This window comes from Vombatus ursinus, unplaced genomic scaffold, assembly GCF_900497805.2.
Source record: "Vombatus ursinus unplaced genomic scaffold, bare-nosed wombat genome assembly UNPS02014935.1, whole genome shotgun sequence".
Classification (NCBI taxonomy): Eukaryota; Metazoa; Chordata; class Mammalia; order Diprotodontia; family Vombatidae; genus Vombatus; species Vombatus ursinus.
Genome location: NW_020954713.1, coordinates 1,967,317 through 1,987,813, shown reverse-complemented (window position 1 = coordinate 1,987,813; position 20,497 = coordinate 1,967,317). Strand labels below are relative to the sequence as shown.

The window sequence follows — 20,497 nt, the reverse complement described above, 5'->3', positions numbered from 1 at the left end:
TTTCCTTTCCTTGTTTCTCCCAGCTCTTCCTTCTGAGGCCAATCAAAGGGAGCAAGTGTCTTGAAGTGATAGCCCTTCCAATCCTTAAAGACAGCCGTCATGGTCCTTCCTAAGTCAGTCTTTTCCAGGCCAAAGGTCCCCAGGTCCTTCCAGGGTTTCTCTGAATCCTCTGCACTTTGTCAGTATCCATCCTAAAACATGGTACCCAGAGAGGTTCACAGTTGTGTTCTTGAGGGTAGCAGTCCAGTCATCTCACCACCCTCTCTTAACAGTCTTTCCCTTGGCTTTTTTTGTCCTGGGTCCGAACTCACATTGACCTTGCAGTGCCCTAAAGCTCCCAGATTTTCTTCACACCAACTCTCATCAAGCCCCATCTCTCCTGTCCTGTTTTTGCCATTGATTTTTTGAACCCAGAGGACTTTGTTCTTACTCAATTTTTATCTAATTAGATCCCATCCATTGTAGCCTGTTAGGTTATTTTTAGGTCCTGTCAGCTAATGTGTTAGCTGCCTCTCTGTCCTTGAGTTGGCCTTAGCTGGGACACTTCCTGCCCACCCCTCTTCCCTCTAGCTAAGTATTTGCACAGTGAGATAGCAATTACCCATTGATAGGTGATAGAGTGTGAAGGCCTCTGAGGAGGAGGGTTTGGCTATCCAAGAAATGCTTTCTGGAGAAGGTTGCTGCAGAGTAAGGAAATATCTTGACCCAAACAGGGAACAAACTAGCATGAGGAATGAGGACAGAGAAAATGACTGGACGTAGGCTACGGTCCGAAGAGCCTTGAATGCAGCCTGGGTCAGAACCTAATCTTGTAGGCCATGGAAAACCTAGGAGAGGTGACCAGAACTGGGGGTGCTTATTATGCAGGAAGGATTGGAAAGGAGCAATTCTGGAGGACAGTTAAAAGATTATTACAATAGGCCAGGGGAGGAAATGAAACCTGGCTTGAAGTGGAGCCAGCTTGGGCTGACCCCTGGGTGTTTATGGGAAGGTGAAGCTCCTGCCCTAGCCTCCTTTGGAGGCCCCATTTTTTTGTGGGGCAGATGGTCTGGGTTCACCCTCCAGAGGGCTCAAGTACATGTTGTGCTCAGGCACTGGCCCAGGGGGAGTGTTGGGGGGTAGGGGGGGCTGGTCTGCTTCCTGCTCCCCAGGGCTCTGAGCCAGGAACCGGCTCTACAAGGTGGGGGGTTGGGCCGTGTACTTTGGCCGCTGTTCTGCTACGTAGGCCAATCCCAGCTGGGAGGAGGTGGGCCTAGGCCCCGGGCCAGCGGGCACTGCCACATGGGGTGGTAACTCCCAGCATGCCCCAGCTAGGCAGGTGGCTGTGTCACAAGGACCCCTCCCCAGAAAGCAAGAACTGGGTGTGTTCACCAGGATTTGCATATCACAGGGCGGCTGACAGAAGTACAAACAAAGAATTTATTGTGGGTGATTGGGATCAGTCTTCTTTCAGGCTCCCAAAGACCGTGGCTGGCACGCTCTGCTGCTCCAGCGGCACCTCTGGGGAAGGAAGCGGGGAAGGTGAGATTCAGTCATTCCCAGTGACAGGGCTCTGTGTGCTGGCCAGCCTCCTCCCCTCCAGCACTCACCATTGGGCTGCAGCCCCTCTTCTTCCTCCTCTTCCTCCTCCTCCCCTATCTCAATCTCCTCGGGGTTGGCCTGCTGGGCCAGTTCAGCCAGCTCAGCGCGGGAGGCGTCACTCCTGGAGAAATGGGAAGCTGACCTTCAGGTCCCTGCCCCACCCTGACATTCCTGAGGGCCATAAAGACTGCCCTGGCCCAACCCAGCCCACCCTCCCAGCCTCCAGGTGCCCTGGCGCCCACCTGACAAAAAGGATCTTGCCCTGTGAGCGTGGGGGCTGGTCCCGCTCTGCCTCTGCCGCCAGCTGTTCTGCGCGATGCTCCAGCAGCTTCATGTCGTCCATCCCACTCTGTCCAGGGGCGAGGTCAGACACTAGGGCCAGGGGGAGAGAAGTGAGTTAGGCCCCGGGGAGAGGACCAGCGTGGACCCGACGGTGAACAGCAGCCATGGAATCCGCGGGCTGGACTCACCAGTGCCGGTGGCGTTGCTGTACACCTTCAGCATCTGGGAGGCCATGAAGTTGACTTGTGTGTTGTATGTGGCCTGAACGCTTCTCCGGATCCGAAGCATCTCACGGATGGTGTCTTCATTCCCATGGCGGATCTCAAAGTCCTTCCATGTCTGCCAGAATGTTCCTGTCGTCTGGGGGTTAGCAAAGGGGAGATGGTCAGGGAGATCTCTTTACACCCCAGGATGCTTGTGCTGTCCCCAATCTCAGATGAACCTTGGGCCACTTACCCGAGGATCGCAGATCTGGGAGCAGAAGCTATAGATAGCCCGGGCCCGGTCAATCTCCCCCAGTTTACATTCCATATCAGCAAAACGAAGACACATTTCTCGCGCATGCTCATCCGACAGCACCTGAAATCCAGAGAAGAGAGTGGAGTCTGAAGGGGCTACTAATACACTTGTTCCAACCCAACCCCATGCCCCAAAGCTCCCCTTGCAAGGCAGATTACATCCCTCGGTCACTCTCATGTCCTCCCACGATGAGCCCCCCAGGCCTTTGACCTCTTCCCAAAATGGCAGACAGAAAGAGCTGTTTCGTCCCGCCGAGGATGCCAGCTACGCCTTGTGCAGCCTGAGCCCAGACTGGACAAGGCCCAATTAGCATGCCATTGGGAAGTAAAAGGGAAGTCTCGAGCCCTGGGTTTCACTGCTTCTAACAACTTCACCACTCCACCTCCACCTCCCTAAAACCTGTGGCTACACTGGGTGGGGCCTGAGCAATAGGAAGCACGTCAATGTTTGGTACGGGGCTGGGCAGAAAGGAAGGGGTGGGCTCAAACAACTAGGCAGGACTGATCAGTCCACAGTCTGAGCTGATGGAAAAGCACCGTCATGGAATCCTAGGATTTGGACCTGGATGAGAGCTTCCAGATGACGCAGTGCAAGCCTCTCATTCTGTAGATGGGGAAACTGAGCAAGCAGAGAGGAGATGGAGGGGACCAGATGGAGAGGCCCCAGGGAAGGAAACCAAGGACAATGGACGAGGTGTGGCCTCAGTTTTCTTCTGATGGCTCCCCCGCTCCTTGACTTTGCTCTCTCCTGCATCTGTGCCCTGTCCCCCCTGCCTGACCCCCAACTCCACCCTCCAGCCCTTGCTCGATCCGGCACCTCGATGGCTTTCTGGTAGATGCTGCGGGTGTGGGTGACACCATAGATCTCAGCAGCGCGTTTGATGTAGATGTTGAACATTTCATGTTGCTGGGAGGGTTCCACGGCACAGGTGGCACGCTCGTACACAGCCATGGCATGGCGGGCCAGCCCCCACTCTTCCTCCAGTTGGGCATATAACAGGTAGAGAGCTGGGAGTGGTGGAGGAGAGCTGCTCAGAAAACACTCCCACCGACCCGGCTCTGAATCCCTCCATTCCCACAAACCTACACCGCCCCCCATCTGCATCCTGGAAGCCCTCCCCCAGTCCTGAGGGCCTCTCTCACTTTTGGCATATTTGGGGGGGCAGCCATCCAGTGCCTGCTCAAACAGGTCCCGGGCCCGCTCCAGCTTGCGGCCTCCATAACGAGCGATAAACTTGGTCAGGTACGTGCTCCAGATGTCTGACACATTGGGCCACTTAAACAGTGAGATGCCCCGCTCGTAGGCCTAGAAGGGAAGGGGAGATGTGGAGCTTGCCTCCAGAACACGCTGGCACATGACAAAAGCCTATGGACTGAATGCCCTTGCCCAGGTCCATCCCCAGTTTTCTTTGCTTGCCCAAGCCTATCCAGCACTGAAAAGAGAGGGGCAGGGAGGAGAAGCTCGCCTGGGTCACCAAAGCACTAAGGGTTAGTTGAGGGCCTGCATCCAAATTCCATGCTCACTATGCGTCAGCGTTCTCATCTGTAAAGGGGCCCTATAGTCCTTCTCCTACCTCTCTCACGCAATCTCAGAAACCTTGGAGTCCATATAGCCTAAGCTGTACCTGAACAAAGACATCCCCTCTGATTCACCCGACTCAAGGATACCTTGCCTCTCCTTGAAGACCTCCGGGAAGGAAGACCGCTGAGAAGCCTGTTCTGCACAGCTCGAGTTGCTAAGGAATTTGTCCTTCTGTCAGGCCTACATCTGCCTCTCTCTACCTCCCCCACCGCTCCTCATTCTGCCTCTGGGGCCAGAGAGAACACGTCTAATCTGTTCTCCACGTGGCAGGCCTCACATGCAGATCGCTGTCACATCCTCTGAGAGATTCTCCAGGCTGGTGACATAGCCCAAACTCTTCCCTCCACCTCCTTCATTGGTGTGGCTGTAGAGCCTAGTGCCATACCTGGTCCATCGCAGGCACTAAACACGTTGCTTCTTGGACTGAAGTGACTGTGGCATGACCAGGAGGTTCCTCCCCATCCCCCTGGGCCTCTCTCCTGGGAGGGAAGCCGCATGCAAACTGGTCTAGAAATGGAAGCTATCCAGCCCCACCCCATGAACTTTCTGAGGGGCCCACCTTGAAGCTCTCCTCAAAGTAGCTGTGCTCCTCCAGGAACATGGCATAATTGATGACAATCTGGGGGGTGGCGATGCGTAGGTCCAGGATCCGCTCGTACACAGCCTTGGTGGACTGCAGACAGGGACATGATTGTGGTTAAAGCTCATTGGGGTGTGTGGGATTGGGGGGGGGGGGGCGGCAGCTGCACCATCTCACCGTCTTGGCCTCAACTCACTGTCTGGACCTCTCCTCTGTACCTCTGCTCTTCCTATTTGGGGACACAGCACGCTGTGCGTGTGCCTCATCTCTCTAAGGGCAGGGACTAGCTGGGAATTATTTCACCTCCTCTGGGGACCAGCATACAGTAGGTGCTTGATCAATGATCTAACAATCATTAAGAGTCCATTGGGTGACAGCCCTGTGTTTGAACTGGGAGAGAGACCAGGCTGCAGATGGCACCATCCGGCCCTTGCAGGGTACAGTCTAGGCGGGGCGGGGCTAAGGCGCTAACAAAAATGACCAGAACACTACATAGCTTCCAGGATGCTGGGGCTGGAAATGTTTACTCTGAGGTCTCTAGTCCACCCTCTTAACCCATGACCTTACATCCCCGACACATGCTCCTCCAGGTTCCACTGGTGAAGGAGAATTGCTGCTTTGGGGCAGCTGTTCTCACCTGGACCCCAAACCTGTAGCTCTGCACCTCACTCACTATTCCTAGTTCTGCCTTTTTGGGGGACAAGTACACCTGAAAGGTGTAAACGGGTGTGGTGTGATGTCTAAAAGTTACTACAAACTGGGGCTCAGGGAAGGTTTGGGAACTGGGTCTGGGGGAGGGAGGCCATTCCTGTTTGCTGAAGAGAGATGCACTGAATTCGGAGCCTGTGTCAAGGGGTTTTCTGAGGCCGAGGCGTGGGTGAGACCGGGGCCTGGCTGAGGAGAAGGCTGGGGGCAGGGGAGCACCCACCTGGAAGGTGCCCAGACTTTCCTCAAGGTCAGCCAGCATAGACCACACTTTCAAAGACTTGTACACCCGATTCTGCACTGGCTCAGACCCATCAAAGTACTCGGCCCGGCGGGCGGGCAGGGCAGTTGCCTTCTGCAGGGGACAAGGACATGCTTGGTGTCACGACCAGCCCGTCACCGCTCCGGCTGCCCCTACGGCGTGAGGGATCCCGCCGTCCCCGTCCCGGGGCCCTCACACAAGCACCCACACACCCGCAGCAGCCGCAGGGCCTGGTCATAGTTGTCGTGCCTCAGCTCCATCTCGCCGTACTCACACCACACGCTGGCCAAATCCTCCACCTGCTTGAAGTTTACTTTGGTCGCCTTCTCCAGGATGGTGCGGGCCTAGGAAGCCAAGAAGAGTCACCCAGAGGCTTGGGACGGGACCCAGGCCTGCCCCCACAGCCTCCCCAGCCTTGCCCCTCCTCCTCCCACCGCTCACATCGTCCAGCTGCCCATTATCCTCGTAGAACTTGGCAAAGGCGACCCACAGTGTGTGGGGTTTGCCTGTGGCCTTGAAGGGATCCACGGTCTGCACGGCCTCTGTGTATGTGTTGATGACCTGGAGGAGGCAGAAAGGAGGCCTTGGCTGCATGCCTGGGGAGGCAGGCTTGTGTGGAATGAGGAGGTTGGGGGTGCTGGGGAGGGACTGGCAGGGGAGGAAGAGAAGAAGGGGAGGCTCTGGGTTTGGAAGAACACTTCAGGGGTCAGGGGTATGTGTGAGGGGAGGGGACAGGCAGAGGAAAAGCAAAGGGAGAGGCTCTGGGTTGGAAGACTTGGGGGGTGGGCAGGCAGAAGGGTTTGCTCCCCACCTCTCTAGGCCGGCCCTGATGCAAGGTCACTCGTTTGTGCCACTCGTGCACATGGTGGGGGTTCTGGCGCAGCAGGACGCTGTTGAGGAGGAGGGGCCGACGGCTGATGAGCTGCTCAAAGCGAGCCAAACGCAGCTCCAGGTCCACGTCATCTGAGGTAGAAGCAGCAGGAAAATGAAAAGCCCTTCTGAGGTGCCCCCACTCCAGACTGCATGGCCTGGCCCCTCTCAAGATGCACTCCCCCGCCCCATCCCCACCATCTGCACGGCTCAGCCCCTGCAGTTACATCCCTGCCCCACCCCCCAGCCCCTCACCTTCTTCCTCCCGCCCTAGCTCTGAGGTTGTCTCCATCTTGGCCGCAATCATGCTCTCCTCAAACTGGGCGTAGCTGTCAAAGACCTGTGTGAAGTCTCGTACAGTCATGACCGTCTGGATCGCTTCCTCATACACGTCGCGGGCCTGAGACACAGAGAGCCATCAGGAACACAGCCCCCACACCTGGCCTCTCCCTTGACGTTCTGTGTCCATCTTGGGCAGTGCCCAGCGTCAGGACAGGGAATGGCCAGTGAAGAGCCTTGGTTCTAACGATGATACATTTTGTGATCCTGAGGAAATCACCTTCCACATCTATACAAGACAGATGATATTTGCCCTATATACCTCCTAGAGCTTTTATGAAGAAATACTACATAAAACTCGAAAATTAAATAAATGCTTGATAATTTAATTCACAAAATGCTATTCAATCAGCATTTATTAAGTACCTACTGTATACAAAGCACAAAAGATTTAAAGGCAAAGTGAAAACTGGTTCCTGCTCTCAAAGAGCTAACATTTCACTGGAGGAGGGAGATCCAACATAGAAATAGCCAAGAACCTATGTGACCACTGGAGGTGTAGGAGGGAGAGAACACCAACAAAAGGGGCCAGGAAGGCCTTCCCCTGAAAGCTGGTTCATGAGCCCTCCTGAGAGGGAGAAGGCAGGAAAGGGGATACCTCGGGCACAGGGTACACAGAGCTTTAGGCGAGGCGAGAAACAGGAAATGGGATGTCAAGGGTGGGCAACAGCCTGTTGGCCAGTCTGACTGAACAAAGAAAGAAGGATGGGGAGCCGTGGGAAATAAACCTGGATGGACTAGGAAGGCTTTAAACGCCAAGCTAGAGCTCATGGTTTATTTTGAAGACAGCAGGGGGCGCTGTAGGGCACAGAATGATGGGCCTGGAGCCAGGACCACCTGACTTAAAACGTGATCTCAGACACTTCCTAGTTGAGTAATCCTGGGCAAGTCATTTAACCTGTTTGCCTCAGTTTCATCATCTATAAAATGGGGATAATACTAGCATCCACCTGCCAGGGTTGATGTAAGGATCAATGAGATAATATTAAGTGCTTAACACAGTGCCTGGCACATAGTAAGTACTTAAGTAATGTTAGCTATTATTATTATTATTATTATTGTTATTGAAGGTTACGGAGTAGAAGTGACACGGTCAGAATTCTGCTTTAGGAAGATGATTTTGGCAGAAACCACGAACTCTTGGTCTAGGAAGGCCCATGTATGTTCCCTTCTGGGTCCTAGCCCAGGCCTGGTCCTGGTACCTTCTCAAAATGTCCACTTCGGATATAGTAGTCGGCCAATGAGCACCAGAGCTTGCCGAGTTGGTCAGTGAAGCGGGTGAGGCCCCCTCGGATGATGGCACCCACGTTTAAGGACTGCACTTTGTCAGGGTTTTGGGAGATCAGGTCACACAGTTCATGCCACAGCTGGAGAAAAAGAAGGGGAGGGGCTCAGCTCCATGGCTCCCTCGGCCCGTGTCTGGAACTTGGGAGGGGTCTGTCTGTGTGTGTGTGAGTCTGGTTCTGTAACTGAGGTGATGTGGGCATATGTGACCGTGCAGCACCAAGCAGGTGGCAGGGGGGAACGAAAAGATCACCAGAACTGGAGTCACAGGAGGACCTGGATTCCAAGCCTGGCTCTGCTACTTATTACCTAGGTGATCACAGACAGCCTCTTCTCTTCTCTGGGCCTTAGTTTCCCCATCTGCAAAGTGAGGGGTTGAACCAGATGACCAGCTCTGTATCTTGGCAATCCCAGATCATGTGTGGCTGTGTGGCTGTGTGAGCATTTGTGTGGGGAGGGCAAGTTTGGGTTGTTGGGGCCTCCTGGGAGCTCTGAAGGGGCCGGGGGCCGGGAAGGGCTGGAGCCTGACCTGGTAGTTGGACTTTCCTTCCTTGGAGACAAATCTTTCATCATTGACCACAGTTGCCAGGCGCTGAGCTGCCTCATCCAGCCGGTCGATGGAGCGCAGGTACTCAATGTATTCCTCTGCACTCTCGGGGCTCAGCTGGGGAACCCCCAACGAAGAAAGCGGTCAGTGTTCCCCCACCCCAGCCTCAAGAGGCCCTTGCCCTTCCCCTCTCCAGTGCCCATCTCATCCCATGGAGCTTGGTTTTGGGGGTCGGGAGGCAAGGGGCAGGAAACCTTACAGCTGCATGATCCGCTGCCCACTCCCCTGGATCCACCCACACGGCTCACCTTGAGGAAGCGGCGGTATACACGCACTGCAGTCTCAGGCAGAGGGTGGGAACGTACAAAGCGAAGATAGAGGGGCCAGATGCGTGAGTGCTGAGTGATGGGCAGAGCCCGCAGGGCACGGTCGAAGGTGCGCCGGGTCCGAGTGATGCGGCCCTGCTCCATCAGGAACTGGCAGTAATCCAACCACAGACGCGGCATCTAGAACAGGGAGAAGGCAGAGGTCCCCTTGTGCTCCCACCTCCCCGGCCCTGGACGCCTCAGATTCCTTCTGCCCCCTGGTCCCTGATCACCAAGGGCTCACCTTGTGCATGAAGACCAAGGCCCGCTCATGGCAGTTGTTGACATCCTCGTAGGCAGGGTCAGTCACACAGCGACGCTTCACCTGAGCCCGGCGGGCTTTCAGGTAGTGGTACCACAGCTTGTAACTGGGCGACAGGAGAGGGAACATGCTTGTGAACACCATCACGGCCTTTCCCTTTCCCCTGCCCAAGCTCCACTTTCCCATACTGAGGCGCCCCATAGGGGAAGGAGAGGTAGGGGAGACTGGGAAGCGGAAGGGCCCCTCACCTCCCGGGCAGCTCCTTGAGGGCTCGCTCATAGAGCAGATTGAGCACAGCTTGCGATGCACTCTGCTTGAACTCGATGTACCGAAACCAACACTTGACAGAGAAAGGGTTGCGAAGGATTTCCTCCTCATACTGTAAATCCTCCTCCTCCTAGGGAGACAAGGGGCCAGAGTGTTGCAAGCAAGTCAGGCCTCCTCCTTCCCAATCCCATCACTGAATTCCAAAATTGTCCCCCCCCCCCAATTCCCACCCCCAGAAGGCTGGTCTCCCTCTCACGGAGACAACCTTGCCACAGTGGAAAGATTCAGGAGACCTAGGGTAAAATTCCACCATCTACGCCTCCTATGTGACCCCAGGCAAACCACTTCAAGTCTCTGGGCCTGATCAGACCCGTATCTTTCTGTTTCCAAGCCCCTGATTGGTTTACTCACTAAATGCCAGTTTCCTCTCCGAGCAAGCAGATCACTAGCAAAGGTAACATATTTAGGTCTGATGGCAGGAAAAAACTTTCTAATAACTGGGCCTATCTCAAAGCAGAACGAGCTACCCCTGGAGGTAGCGGGTTCTCCTTTATTTGACGCCTTCGTGCAATGGCTAGGTGATCACCTACTAAGCTTGATGGAGAAGGAATTCTTATTTGGGTACAGGTTGGATTAGGAAGCCACTGAAGTCCCTTCCAACTCTGACATAATCTGTTTGTGTCTGTGACTGGACAGATGCTCTTGTATGGTCCCTGACTGGTTCTAGGGTCTGTATAATAAAGCAATCTTCCAATTCTAAATCCTGCAACACCTCATTTCCTCATATTACCAAGTCTCTGCATCTGGTTCCGTGTCCCTTAGAAACACCCCCAACATCTTCTCTTTTCTCACTTCCTTCACTAGTCATAGCAACAGCCTTCTCCTTGGCTCCCATCTCTCCACCTCCCACCATTCCAACAGACTGTCAAGGGCTTACATCCCAGAACCGGCTCTGATCCAATCCAATTCACCCCATACTTATTAAATACCTACTAACTACAGCACAGCACTTCATAGGGCAGTGAAACAAAGTTTAAGTAATCACAGAATCTTAGAGCTGAAGGGACCTCAAAGGGCATCCAAGTCCTCATACTTATAATAATAGCTAACATTTATAGAGCATTTGCTATGTGCCAGGGACTATGTTAAGCGCTACAATAATAATAATGATAGGTAACATTCATACAGCACTTACTATGCACCAGGCACTGTGCTAAGTGCTTTAATAATAACGATTAATAATAACAGGTAACATTCATACAGCACTTACTACGTGCCAGGCATTGCACTAAGCACTTTATTATCTCTTTTGATCCTCACAACAATTGGGAAGTAGGTGCTATTATTACTCCCATTTTACAGATGAGGAAACTGAGGCAAATAGCATTTCAGTGACTTGCCCACAGTCACACAACTAGGAAGTGCCTGAGGCTAGATTTGAACCTCAGGTCTTTCTGATTCCATCCTCAGAACTCTATTCCCAAAAGTGATCATGTTGCCTTAGCTTGAAGATGTCCAATGATGGGGAACTTTGAAGCTCTTGGGACAGCTCTAACTGTAAATATGTTTTTCCTAACATCAAACTGACTTCTTTTAAATTTCCATCCACTGCTCTTCATTCTACCTCCTGGGTCCAGGCAGGGGAAAAAAACCTGAATCTTTCTTTACAAGTTTTTCACATAGTTACCATGATATGACTCTGTCTCAACCCTTGTTTAGTTTACAGTTTAAGAGAAAGACATCAACCCCAAAACTGCAATAGATAATATTACTGCGTAAGTGCAGCAGTGGGGATTCAAGGCCATGTGAAATCTGAAAGGGTGTTATTGGCTCAGGGAGAGGAGATTCAGGAAAGCTGCCTGAAGGATAGATGGATTGGCCTTTAAAGGGAAGTCAGAAATTCACCGGGTGAAGGGGACATAGAGTACCCCAGGCACTGGGAAGGAGGAGCACACAGGCAAGAAGAACACGGGTCATACTTAAGGCAAAGACCATGGTCCCGTTTGGCAACTCTATGCTTCAAGAGGGGAATAATAGGTTTGGAAAGGGGCTAGACTGTGGCAAGCCTGGAATGCCGAGCAAAGGAGTCTGAGCTTTACTGGGGAGGCCACAGACTGAAGATTTCTGAGCAAATCTCAGCATCTGTGTAAGAAATAAAGAGCATCCTGGAGATGGGGAGCTCTTTGAGGTCCTGATCCTTTCCTCTGCTCTGCTCAAGAACCTGCAATGGCTCCCTAGGGCTCACCTTGAGACTGAACCAATCCCTTTGCTCCCCACTTTGTCTCTCACGAATAGCACAAGGAGAACAGCATCCAGGCTGATCCCAGGGGGCGCAGCCTCCGCCTCGCCCACCCCCAGGTTAGCGGAGACTCTTGCCTGCGCCTGCGCACTCTCCCATTCCTTGCCTCCGTAGGTCTGGCGTCTCCCCATCCTAGGTTTTGGACCCCGCCCGCCGCCCCGTGGAGCCCACCGCGTCTGGGCACTCCTCCCGCTCGTACTCACGAAGAAGAGGTCGGTCCTCTCAGGCCGAGGCTTCAGCTTTGCCTCGGTTGGGGCTGCATCCCCGATCTCGGGCATCCCCGCGTCTTCCTCAGTTGCACTCACCAGCCCTTACACTGTGATCCCGCCTCCATCCGTCCTCGCGCCGTTCCTCATTGGCCAGATGCAGCTCACTTCCGTGCCCTCCCTCAGAACAACTTCCGCTTGTTTAGGACTAGGGGAAGAGGCGTGACACGCTCGCCAAGGCTCGCTTCCGCTTTGAGCCTCTCCGGCCAATAGGCTCCAGTGTCCAAGCTCGGGTTCTAGCCAATGAACGTACGCCTTGCTGCGGCGTCTATTTTGGGCGGATGTGGCTTCAGAGACTGGCGGAAGCAGCCGTCGGACCTAACAGGATGGGGGTGAAACTGGAGGTTTTTCGGGTCAGTGCTGGGGGCCGGGGGCATGTGGGACAGTGCTTCTCGGGGCCTGTGTCTGGGGTAGGTAGGGGCCTTTGGGGATGGAATCTAGAAGCTGAACAAGAATCCCCTATTAACACCCTCCCTCCCCACGCCCCAGCCCCATTTCCTGACTGCCCCCTCCCCATCTCCTGGTTAGGCAACGTTACCTAAAGTGGAGCCTAAAGATGCCTCTTCAGAGTCCTTCCGAGGCTCTTTAATTTGCCTCTGGGGCCTTCCATGTGACAACCCTTCAAACATTTGAACCCAGGGGCAGCTAGGTGGCTCAGTGGATAGAGCTCTAGCCTTGAAGTCTGGAGGACCTGAGTTCAAATGAGGCCTGGGACACATGACACTTACTAGCTGTGTGACCTTGGGCAAGTTACTTAACCCTGATTGCCTCATCAAAAAAAAGCAAAAAAAAAAAAAATGAAACCTCAAACATTTGAACCCAGCAGCCTTCTCCCCTCCCCTTCCCAGTCTCCCCCAGCCTTCTCTTCTCTGGGTTAAACACACACCTCCAGTTCCTTCAACCAATCTTCAAGTAATAGGAACTCAGAAGCCATCACCTTGGGGGGTCACCGTACTCTTGTCACTCCATGATCTTAAACTATGATACCTAAAACTGAACAGATGACTCCAAATGAGATCTGATCCGTGATGATGATGATGATGTATTTGTGTAGTGCTCTAAGGTTTTGCAAATATGTTACAAGTATCTTATTTTATCCTTGTTAGGAAGGGAGTAAGCGTCTATTAAGCTCCTGATACTTGCTAAGTACTTTACAAATAGTATCTCATTTAATCCTGGCAACAATCCTGGGATGAAGGTGCTGTAATTACCCTCTTTTTACAGTTGAGGAAACTAAGACTTAGGGAGGTTAATCGACTTGCTCAGGGTCATAGTAAGTGTCTGAGGTAGGATTGGTGCCCTTAGTCCATGCACTCTAAAGACTGCACTAGGAGAAGTGGTACTATCATCTCCTTATTTTGGAAACTATAGGATAGAGATTGTACTAGATCTGTGATTCCCTAAGTATAGGGAGCCCCCAGGAGGGGCTCCTATCAATACTGGTCAGCACCTTCTCTTTGATGTGTAATCGCAGAGAGTGGCCTTGCATGGACAGATTAAGGGATTTGCCCAGAGCCACTCAGCCAGCATGTGTTAAAGGCTGAACTTAAATCCAGCTCCAAAGCTAACTGTCTGTTCACACTGTCTCTCACCTTATATCTCTTAACTCTCTTAGCATCTTCCCAGGATGGCATTAGTTTTTTTGATGGCCACATCCCACCCCTGACATATTGAGTTTACTAAGAACATCTGAATAGTTTTTTCTCAAACTTCCATTGAACCATAACTCCCTCATCCTGTGCTTGTGAAGTTGAATTTTTTTTAACCCAAATCTAAGACTTTACATTTGTCCATATGGATTTTCATCTTATTAGGCTTAGCTCCGCATTCTTGCACGTCAAGATCTTTTTGAATCCTGACTCTGTCATATAGTATGTTAACTATTATCTTGGTCCCAGTTCTGTGTTATCTACAGACTTGATGAGCCATGCTATCAATTCCTGTATCCAAGCATTTGGTTAAAACTGCTAAATAGGGGCAGCTGGGTGGCACAGTTGATAGAGCACTGGCCCTGGAGTCAGGAGGACCTGAGTTCAAATGCAGCCTCAGATACATGATACTTTCTAGCTGTGTGACTCTAGGCAAGTCACTTAACCCTAATTGCCTCACTTTAAAAAAAAAAAAAAAACCACAAACTGCTAAGTAGCCCAGAGTGGAACATAGATCCTTGGACCACTCAGGCCACTTCACTGGAGACCTTCTGTTTATTGACATTGAACCCCTAATAACTACTCTGAGTCTGGTCTTTAAGCTAGTTTTAAATCTATCTAATTGTGTGATAGAGTAGCTAGATGGCACAGTGGATAGAGTGCTGGGCCTAGAGTCAGGAAAATGCCTCTTCCTGAATTCAAATCTGGCCTCAGACAAATATTAGCTGTGTGACCCTGAACAAGTCACTACACCCTGGTTACCTCAGTTTCATCGTCTGTCAGATGAGCGGGAGAAGGAGATGGCAAACCACTCCAGTATCTTTGCCAAGAAAACCCCAAATGGGGTCACAAGGAGTTGGATATTGCTGAACAACAAGAAATTGTAGTCTAGTCCGTGACTTCCCATGTTTTCCACAAGAATAGAATAAGATACTTTATCAGATACTTTGGTAAGATCCAAGTAAACTGTACCTACAATTTAAGCTATTAATAACCCTTTCAGAAAAGAAAATAAAGTTAGTCTGGCATGACCTGTCCTTGGTGAAACTAAACTGGCTCTTTTTAATTCTTGCTTCCTTTTCTAGATGGTTCCTGCCTGTCCCTTACCTGTTGCATTTTACAATTTCCCCAAGAATTGAAGTCAAGCTTAGTAGTTTATAATTTACAGGTTTTGTTCTCTTCCTTGATGAAAAGTGTCTTTTTGAACTTATTGGGGGATGTTATAGAGGAGAATCCTGTTAAGGTATGAGCTGAGCTGGATTTGTTCTGAGATCCTTGCCAACTCCAAGATTCTTGATTTTGAATAGTCCAGTTTGTCTGGAAGAGAGTAAATGAGATAAGTTTGGACGGGCAGAAAGACCCAAGATTGGAGAGGGTCAAGCTTGTCAAGCAAAGTAGTTTGAACTTTACTTGGTAGGCTATAAGGAGTCACTGAAGATCTTTGAGTCAAGTGACATGAGCAGATCTATGAAGATTATTCTGAAAGTGTTGTGAAGGATAGCTTAGAGGCAGGGAAAGAAGGGAGTCAGAAATTCAATTCAATTCTACAGGCGTTTACTAAGTACCTCCTGAGTACGTGGCCACGTGCTACGTGCTGAGGTACAAAGACAAGAACAATCCAGTGCTTGCCTTCAAGGATCTTACAGTTGGGGGAGGTGGGGTAGGTAAGGAAATACAAAATGCATACATAGTAATAATGGGCAGCGTTAACAGCTGGAGGCAGCAGGAAAGTTCTCCTGGAGGTGGTGGTGCTTGAACCAAGCACTGAAGGAAGATAGAGGTGTCAAGGTGCAGTGGAGACAAGGCAGAGCCTGCCAGATGTGGACCATATGGAAGGAGGAGGCAGGATTTCCTTCCTGCAGAGCATCAAGTAGGCCAGTATGGCCCGAGGATTAAGTGGGTGAGGGGGAATAATGTAAAATATTGTAACATGGACATTTGAAGGGAGAGATTAGAGCCAGATGGGACAGGGCTTTAAATGCCAAACAGAAGAGTTAGTATTTTATCCCAGAAGCAATAGGAACTACCCTCGATTCTTCAGCTTGGGCAGTTTCAGTGGATCCGTATTGATTCTGAAACAATATGGGGTAGTGGATAAAGATCAAGATTCAGAGGTAGGCAGACCTGGGTTCAAATCTAGCCTCAGTTACTAGCTGTATGGCTTTGGGCAAATCACTTACCTTCTCTGGGTCAGTGTCCTATGCTTTAGGAATATGAAGCTGGTAACTGGAGAGGATGGATTGTAGGGGAGGAGATTGGAGGCAAGGTGGCCAATTAGGAGCCTATTGCAATAGTTCAATAGAAGGTGATTGAAGGACTTGCTAGGGTGGTGGAAGTGTGAGCAGAGAGAAAGGAACAATAACAATAATAATAATCATAGCTCACAGTAATATAGGGCCTACTATGTGCAAGGCACTGTGCTAAGTACTTTTCAATTATTATTGTATCCTCACAACAATCCTCACAGGTAGGTGCTGTTGTTATCCCCATTTTATAAGTGAGGAAACTGAGGCTGAAAGAGATTACCTGACTTGCCCAGGGTCACACAGCTAAGAAGTGTTTGAGGCTAGATTTGAACTCAGGTCTTCCTGACTGCAGGCCTGGCATTGTATTCTCTCCATCAGCTAGCTGCCTCATGTTGCAATCAACAGGAACTGGGTTAAATGTAACCCCAAAGCAATTTATATTAGATTACGGTTACTTTGTATCTACCCTCTATGTGTGTCTCTGGTATATATCTCTTTATGCACATGTTTTCCCTTTAAATGACATTAGAATGTGGGGGTGATTTTCACTTTTTTTTTTTTATTCCCTGTACTTAGCACAGTACTGGCACAGACTTGTTGATTGAATAAGTGTGGTGTAGTGGAAAAGGCACTCCACTCACAGTTAAAAATGCCCAAGCTCAGATCCTCGCTCTGTCACTTACCATCTTTCTATCCTTGCGCAATAATAATTGACAGATTTCACTTTAGTGTTTGCAAAGTGTTGTTGGGACACCTGCCCAGTGAGGTGAGTGGTGTGATTATTATTGTGCCTGTTTTACAGATGAGGAAATTGAGGTGCTGACAGGCTTTGTGACTTGCCTGTGATGACCCAGCTGGTAGAGAGTCACATGCCCTTAGTTTCTTCCTGTGTAGAATTCAGTTAATTTGCACCACCTACCTCACAGGGTTATTGTGAATGAGGGCTTGACAGGCTTTAATTTGTTGTTGTTCAGTTGTTTCAGTCATGTCTGACTCTTTGTGACCCCATTTGGGGTTTTCTTGGCAAAGATATTGGAGTGTTTTGCCCTTTCCTTCTCCAGCTCATTGGACAGATGAGGAAACTGAGGCGAGCAGAGTGAAGTGACTTTCCCAGGGTCACACAACTAGTAAGTGTCTGAGGCCAGATTTGAACTCAGGTCTTCCTGACTCCAGACCTGTCCTCTATCCACTGCACCACCTCCATGCTCTTGGTAGACTTTAAAACTCTATAGAAATATGAGCTCTTGTTATCATGAAGGAAGATTGTTGTGGCAGTGGTTAGAAAGGTCTTTCTGGGGAGAACGAGAGTGATAAGGGCTGCTTGGTTATCATAGTCGTCCAGGTGGGCCTGGACTGGGGCAGCGTCAGTGAGACCAGAAGAGGGAGGCGGAGGATTCCAAGTGTATGACAGAGATGGAATCAACAGGCCTTGGGATCTGATTGTATATTCTAGGTAAGTGAAAGGAAGGGTCAGAGAGAGCCCCCAGGTTATGGACTCGAGAAGCTCAGCAAGTAGCCCATAGTGACTAGTGCCCCAGAGAAATAATGACATCCAAGAAAAAGGGTGGGAGGGAAGATAGTAAGCTAATTTTGGACATATTGAGTTTGGGGTGCCTGCTGAAGCAGGTGGAAGTGTCCTTAAGGCAGCTGGAGGGGTGTGTCTGGAGCTCAGAGGGAAGGTCAGAGCTAGAGCTGCAGATTTTGGGGTCATCTGCATAGGGAAATAGTTGAAATCTTGGAGGTAGAAGAGATTACCAAAGGAGAAAAGAAGAAAGCCCAGGACAGATCCTTGGGAGTAGCCACATTAAGAGGTTTTGTAAAGTAAAGAGAGAGCGAAAAGTTGTTAAAGAGGCAGGAGAACCCAGAGGGTGTAGAGTTGTCCCAGCCCCACTGGGCCTCAGTTTCCCCATCTGTAAAGTAAAGGAGATTGGACTAGATGGCCTTTGAAGTCTTCCAGCTCTAAAGCTGGGACCCTGTGATCTCTGTAACCTGGGGTCCTGGATAGATTTCAGGGAGTTGGAGAATTTGGATGGGAAAAAACTCAACATTTCTATTTTCACTATTTCCCCCACTGGTTTAATTTCCTTCAATGATTTAAATACATTGTTCTGAGAAGGGCTGGATAGGTTTCACCAGACTGCCAGAAGGGATCATGGTACAAAATGGTTAAGACCCTTGGTGTACAGGTCAAAAACACTACCTAGAGAAGTCAAGGAGGAAAGGGACTGAAAAGAGTCCGCTGGATTTGGCAGATCCAAAGTTCACTGGTGACTGGAGAGGACCGTACAAGAGCGTGGTGGGAGTCAATGCTGGGTTGCACCGGGGTTCACTTCATGGAATATGAGGTGCCTGTGGTGTGCTAGGCTATGAGCGAGGCCCTGGGGATAGAAAGACGAAAACAATGTCCCTGCCCTGACAAAGTCTGCTCTGTGTGTGTGTGTGTGTGTGAGAGAATACAGCTTATACACTGGTAATTCTAGAGGGGAGAGCCCTGGCAGATTCATGAAAGGCTATAGGGAGACATGGTAAATACTTGAAGGAACTCAGCATAGGTATATTCCAAAGTATGCTTTTTATTTCTCAAAATATATTTGTGGCTTAAGCTATATTTTAAAAAAATCAGGAAGAACAAGAAATTTCACACACATAATCTAACATGGTTTTAAAGGGCTAAAGATAAATTTCAGTTATACATGGAAAATAATGTAGCAAGCTGATTTCTGAAGTGAAAACGGGTAGCTTAAAACTTTACTTTCTAAAATAGGAAAATTCATGTTTCAATCTGAAATTCTACAAAATGAGAATTGCTTTATATGCAGTTGTTCATTAATCTTGAGAAATGATGTCTAAGCTGGCAGTGTCTCCTAGTTGGTGTTCCATAGAGGCAAGTCCAGGGCTACTCAATCTCCTTCTGTGGATGATTATTATTATTATTTAAAATTTCATTCTTGTTGGAATGAAAGACTTCTGTAGGTGACTTTGAAGCAGTGGAGAGACATATGCTCCATTCTCTGTCCTTTTCTAGATGATGTTGTACCTCACCTTCCCGGTGGCCATGTTCTGGGTGTCCAACCAGGCTGAATATTTTGAGGAATATGTCATCCGGCGCAAGGTAGACCCGGGGCTCAGGAAGGAGGGGCCTGATGTGCTCCTGGCAACACAGTGGGGACCCCCTGAGGGGAGAACATGCCCTCCATCCCACGTTCTGTGGCCTCAGAAGCCAGGCCTGCTCTGCCTCCCCAGATGGAGGGTGTACCTAGTGGGGCATTGAGGTACCCTTAGAGTGGGGATCTGGATGCTTGCCTTCTCTTGCTAGCTTTGCTATTGACTTACCGCGTGACCTTCCCACTCTCACCATTTTCTGCAATGAGAGGGATGGACTCCATGGTTTCTGAGGCTCCTTCTAGCTCTGATATTCAGTGCCAGTCACACCTGGCACCATGTTCATCTAAGTAGCAGTAAGGACTGGAGGCAAGATGTCCTGTATAACCCAGAGCTCCCCCTGGGAGGGTCGGGGGTCCTGAGACGGCTCCTTTGCCTAGAAGGGAACACTTCTTCCTTTCTGTCCTGGCCCTGCTGGGGTAGGGGTTGGGGATGCTGTGTCTGTTCCTGGTCCTCTCCCTCTTCTCCAGCAACTTCTTCTCTTTCTGCAGCAGGAAATCTTCCCTCCGGAGCGAGAAGACCAGGTGAGGCCTTGAATTTCCCCCATCATATGTGGGGGGAAGAATGGTTGGGTTGGAATGGCAGTGGGAAATATTTCTAGGGTCTGTCTCTGCTGTCACTCAAGGTAGGTGAAAGCCTGGTTTCAGGTAAGAACTCCTGGGCTCAAACTCCTACTGTGGGCTCAGCAAAAGCTGGAGTATCCTCAGGAAGGCACAGGTGAGAACCAGGTTCTGGGTGCAGGAGACCATAGCCTAGGAAGGAGCACCTAGTTCAGGGGTGAAGCCCACAGAGGTTGGAGGGATTGGCTGGGGGTTCCAGTCTTCTCTCACATCTGCCTCACTCTTCCCCCTGCCCCCCCCCAAATATTCCACATTGCATGGAACTGGGTTCCAGGGATTGTGGGCCAGGGTTGTAAATCTGAATTCTCTTGTGACATTCTACCCCAACCTGTGTTAGCGGCGAGAGCTGGAAGAGTTCAAGGAGCGAATGCGGAAGCAGCGTGAGGAGAGACTCCTCCGGACTGCCCAGCGGTGACCTGGGCTGTATCTGAAAATCGGTGTACCCCGTCTCTCCCCCAAAGCCTGGCTGCTGCACAGCAGGGCTACAGGTTTGGGGCTCCTGCCGTCTCCATCTTCTGCTGAGGCACTCTGGAGGCCACATGTCCCCTGCTCAGTCCCTGGCTCCCCTACCGACCTGCAGACGTTTATGGCCTCGAGATCTCCCCTGCCCTGGACTGACTGGTCAGATGCATTACCCAAACATATCAACCCCGTGCAGTTTCCCCACTTTGGTCCCCCTTTCAGGGCTCTACCTAGGAGCCATTCAGGGATCAGTGTCTGAGTCCAAAGAGAGGAGAGAGAAAACCTTGTATTTTTCTATCCCGATTCTTTAAGCCAATGACAATAACAACTCAGTCTGACCTCTGCTCAG

General features: G+C 50.7%; 2 protein-coding genes across 2 annotated transcripts; one reads left to right on the top strand and one right to left on the bottom strand.

Moving 5' to 3' along the window:
* Positions 1-1,400: 1,400 nt before the first annotated feature.
* On the bottom strand, positions 1,401-12,076 carry XAB2 (XPA binding protein 2). The gene is made up of 19 exons (XM_027844185.1): positions 11,947-12,076; positions 9,426-9,574; positions 9,160-9,283; positions 8,859-9,056; positions 8,533-8,667; positions 7,922-8,086; positions 6,636-6,780; positions 6,322-6,473; positions 5,952-6,071; positions 5,723-5,854; positions 5,472-5,603; positions 4,523-4,636; positions 3,525-3,687; positions 3,199-3,389; positions 2,320-2,442; positions 2,052-2,223; positions 1,824-1,953; positions 1,590-1,702; positions 1,401-1,500 (listed from the first exon to the last, which is right to left on the bottom strand). Exons 1-19 carry the CDS (start codon positions 12,019-12,021, stop codon positions 1,439-1,441), a joined length of 2,595 nt encoding a protein of 864 aa, XP_027699986.1. The 5' UTR covers positions 12,022-12,076; the 3' UTR covers positions 1,401-1,438.
* A 215-nt stretch (positions 12,077-12,291) lies between these two features.
* On the top strand, positions 12,292-20,496 carry PET100 (PET100 homolog). The gene is made up of 4 exons (XM_027844062.1): positions 12,292-12,362; positions 18,930-19,016; positions 19,558-19,590; positions 20,024-20,496. Exons 1-4 carry the CDS (start codon positions 12,336-12,338, stop codon positions 20,099-20,101), a joined length of 225 nt encoding a protein of 74 aa, XP_027699863.1. The 5' UTR covers positions 12,292-12,335; the 3' UTR covers positions 20,102-20,496.
* The last annotated feature ends 1 nt before the right edge of the window (position 20,497 follows it).

Excerpts from the sequence above, each read along its gene's own strand:
- PET100 (XM_027844062.1), top strand. The coding sequence starts at position 12,336 with ATGGGGGTGAAACTGGAGGTTTTTCGG. Across the intron at positions 12,363-18,929 it reads TGAAACTGGAGGTTTTTCGG|ATGATGTTGTACCTCACCTT; the intron begins GTCAGTGCTGGG and ends GTCCTTTTCTAG. Across the intron at positions 19,017-19,557 it reads AATATGTCATCCGGCGCAAG|CAGGAAATCTTCCCTCCGGA; the intron begins GTAGACCCGGGG and ends CTCTTTCTGCAG.
- XAB2 (XM_027844185.1), bottom strand. The coding sequence starts at position 12,021 with ATGCCCGAGATCGGGGATGCAGCCCCAACCGAGGCAAAGCTGAAGCCT. Across the intron at positions 6,781-7,921 it reads GAAGTGGACATTTTGAGAAG|GCCCGCGACGTGTATGAGGA; the intron begins GTACCAGGACCA and ends TCTGTGTCTCAG. Across the intron at positions 5,855-5,951 it reads ATAATGGGCAGCTGGACGAT|GCCCGCACCATCCTGGAGAA; the intron begins GTGAGCGGTGGG and ends TTGGCTTCCTAG.